The following is a 3,941-nucleotide window of genomic DNA, read 5'->3' as shown; positions in this document are numbered from 1 at the left end:
TTCCCTCTGTCTCTCTCCCCCTCCCTCCGTCCCTCCCCGAGTGATAAAATGTCAGGTTCCTCTGCTTGTATCCTGCTATTAGAATTCTAAATTTGAGATCACACAGAGTGTCAGGAGGAAGAGGATACACTGGTGATGGCTCATCAGCCTGACTCTCTGATGGATGGAAAAATACGTTTTCAAATGACGGAGATCTTGTTGTCATTACACTTCTAAGTGAATTCTGTCCGGGGCTGCCTTTCATTTTATCTTTTATTTCCTTTTTAGGGGGACTTGGACCCAAATGGACAATCCAGGAGCCCCGAGTCTCGAGCCAATCTTGGTTTCCCTAACCCTAAATTTCACCGTAAAGATAACCCAAACCAGAGGCCAGTCAACATTCACTTGACGCCTCCTCACCCTCAATACCCCATGCCTAATCGCCCTTTCCCGCATATGTCTGCACTGCCTAGGCCGCAGTTCCCTCTACAGCAGCAGCAGAACCTTCTCCCACAACAGCAGAACCACCTGTCGGAGCTACAGAACCAAATTCCTCCCCCTCCCTCCCCGCAGGCCCCCGTCCTTCCCCAGCACAACCATTTAATCCAGCAAGCTCCACAGCAGACCCCACAGCTCTCTCCAGCCTACCAGCCAGGCCAGTCCTTCTTCAACACCGCCATGCCGCACCGGCCACCATCGCCCATTATGGACGGTATGGTTCAAGAACAGCCGCCTCCTCAGATGCTTCAGGACGTCAATAACCCCCTCCGCTCCATGTCCCAAAACAACCCCCTCATGTCCTCCCACATCAACAGCTACATGGAGGAAGCACCTCCACCTATGGCAGCCGGGGAAGCATTAGGTGAGTGATGCTTAACTTTTCAATATGCATTTTCTCATTTTTTAATTTGATCTGACAAAGTAAAACTGAATTAGAAGCGTGCACAGCAAAGGGTTTTCTGGCTAATAAAGGTAGCATCAGCCTCCATGTGGTGACTGCTCTTAGTTAGGGCCTTTAATTTGAAAGGTAAGTTGCACTTTAAGTTAATACATTTATCAATATTAGGTGACACGGAAATGATTACATGCCTTTAGGTTGCAGGGTAATCAGGTAAGTAAATTAGAGTCTTAGAAACTTTTTTTTAAAAATACAGAATGGACTGGGAAGCAATTGTGTTTTTTTCATGCCTGGAGCTCAGCTTTAAAGTATCTGTATAGCCATACCAATTGAAAAGTCATTGCAAAAGGTGCATATCCTGTAAACATGACTTATACTGTATATGAACATTATACAAAAGCAGTGTAAATACTTTGTTTAGGATATTTTAGTGGTTGTCATGTGACCATGAGATCCTCTTTTCTCCCCCCCCCCCCCCCCCATATGAGCAAGGCTTAGTACTGATTTTTTCCTACTGTGCTTTTCCAGATCGTATACACAGCAATGTGGCGCTGGAGACCCTGAGGCAGCAACAGTCTCGGATACAGCAATGGAATGAACACAATGCTTATCTGAGCCAAGCCAATCTGCCATTCCCTCACCACCACCACCACATGCAGGCCATGGGCCTGGCCCATCAGCAGCTTGTCCGACCCAGCTGGAAGATACCCAGTGGAGGAGAAGAGGAGACGGAGATCACCTACTCTAGGTAAACAGGGTACCTCAGTTTCTGGATAGCTGTTATTGTATATGGGGTACTGGGAAAGGTGGATTCGTTTCGTGTTTTTGGAGATTGTCCATACATTTTTTTAGACAGTCTGCGACCGAGCCGGGGCCTTCTCCATGATGCATATGTGAATATATTAGGCCCATTTTTAAGTGTACCTGAGCCCAGACCATGAGCATTAAAGCCCTCCATGACCTCGGTAGGTGCAGGCATTGTGGAAAAATGTGTCTTTAAAAATTCACAACAGATACTCAGTAGCCACAGCTCCTCTCCTATTGCATTTTTGGTAGCCTGTCAGCCTTCTAATGTGAACAAACAGCAGTTGGAGACACCATCGGAAATGTGACTTGTGTCTCTTTTGTGATGTTTGATGATAAATGATCCCACAGTACCTTCAGCTACCGTGATTCAGTAAGCGCTTGTTTCAAAGCTCTTTTAATTCTTATTAGGAATATGCGAATACTTTTATTTGTTGTCCATTGAGGGACACAGGAACTCTGAAACCTTTGGGTTATACTGCTGCGTGGCAGTATTATCTGCCTGCCTGGATGACGGGACGCTGGCAAACCAAAAACCTGTAAGCCAGCCCAGGATAATACCTCCCACTACCAGCATGCCTCAGCTTTTGTCAGTGTCCTAGGAGGAGGGATGTCTCTTCTACGGCTCTGCTGTGTTGAGACACATTTTTGCAAGCACCTTTTTCTTCTTTGATATTTTTTCTTCAATCACGTGTCCTCTACATCACTGCTGGAGCTTTATCTCTTCGATTGCAACTTCCCCCGCACTGTCGTCCTTTGGCCTGGAATGCCGCATTTTTTTTGGAGTACCGCATCCAGGCCCTGCTGGACTGGATGTGCAGAGATAGCTTGGAAGTGACCTTGGGGTGCCATCCTGGTAAAAGTTACCTCTGGGGCGCTTTCTAGGTCCATAGATGGTAACATTTTCTCAGCGCTTGCTCTGACAAGGCCAATCACTGGAAGCTACCTCCATTACTCAGGTCGCTGTTGGCTTTTATTCCCTGTTCTTTGCCGTTTTACCACAGAAAGGGGGTTAAGGCTTTGGGAATGAGTGCCTGGGTCCTCTCAGCTGAGGTCAGCATTATGCAGGATGTTATTACCTAAATTATGTTACACTAGAAAGTCCCCTATGCACAGAAATCCCTAATAGGAGCTGATCTGATAAACAGGTATTACACATATGGAGTATGTATAAGTATCACAATTTAATAGTAACAAAATAAACACATTGAAACACCTTCAACAAGACATTTAAAAACACTTAAAAATGACTTCCCATAGGATGACCCGATAAGTATAGTAGCTTAAGCGGCAGATAGTCACTGGTGCAAGTGCAGTGGCCACAATCCAATGTGGATACTTAGTATCTGGGCTACTCACGTCACTTAAGACTCAAAGTGGTGGACAATCCTCCTAGAATCCCGTGCACGGGATTGTCCACCACTTTGAGTCTTAAGTGACGTGAGTAGCCCAGATACCAAGTATCCACATTGGATTGTGGCCACTGCACTTGCACCAGTGACTATCTGCCGCTTAAGCTACTATACTTATCGGGTCATCCTATGGGAAGTCATTTTTAAGTGTTTTTAAATGTCTTGTTGAAGGTGTTTCAATGTGTTTATTTTGTTACTATTAAATTGTGATACTTATACATACTCCATATGTGTAATACCTGTTTATCAGATCAGCTCCTATTAGGGATTTCTGTGCATAGGGGACTTTCTAGTGTAACTAAGTTTTATTGAAACCCTGGAGTTTGGTTTTTCACTTGAGCTGTATTTTGCATAGCTCCCTTTGTTCCCCGTAGTTTTTGTATTACCTAAATTACCAGTAATTTGCTGACTGATTGCAGAGGCCACAAGCGCACTCCTGCGCTCTCTCCTGCAGATTCCAGATCTGATTTGCCAGTGGCCTTAGCAGCCCCCGAACCTTCAGCTGCAGAAACGCTGATTTCTCAGTCACTCTAGTCTTTAACTGATGAGTCGCATTCTACTACTGTTACTCCCAAATTAATGGGGGCCGTTCTCTTATATGTTGGCTCTTATTGATGTAGTGCACACCACACTAAAACTAGGGGATCGGCCTGTTGCTTCTACCAGTGCCAGTTCCAGCCCTGAGATGAAAACTTTCCATTTCCAGCTATTTCTCTTTGGAGATTGGCAGCATCCTAATGAGCTTTTCGCTCCTCCTAAAAGCCTTTTGTCTGTTTGGTTAATATTTTATCCAGGAGTGGTCTATTCCCACCGTGGATCTGGCAGTGTCCACTGCCCCCCCCCCCCCC

At 45.5% G+C, this 3,941-nt stretch overlaps 1 protein-coding gene across 2 annotated transcripts in view; it reads left to right on the top strand.

Annotated features, from left to right (window-relative positions):
- The window catches only part of HELZ (helicase with zinc finger), a 60,260-nt gene that overhangs the window by 46,194 nt on the left and 10,125 nt on the right, over positions 1-3,941 (top strand). For both annotated transcript variants that reach the window (XM_018574680.1, XM_018574681.1), the window contains exons 26-27: positions 268-841; positions 1,406-1,625. In XM_018574680.1, coding sequence (XP_018430182.1) covers positions 268-841; positions 1,406-1,625 — 794 coding nt within the window. The remainder of the gene's footprint in view (positions 1-267; positions 842-1,405; positions 1,626-3,941) is intronic.

This window comes from Nanorana parkeri, unplaced genomic scaffold (assembly GCF_000935625.1).
Source record: "Nanorana parkeri isolate BGI_ZX_2015 unplaced genomic scaffold, ASM93562v1 scaffold3159, whole genome shotgun sequence".
In the NCBI taxonomy this organism is placed as follows: Eukaryota; Metazoa; Chordata; class Amphibia; order Anura; family Dicroglossidae; genus Nanorana; species Nanorana parkeri.
This window is presented reverse-complemented; position numbering and strand designations above follow the sequence as displayed.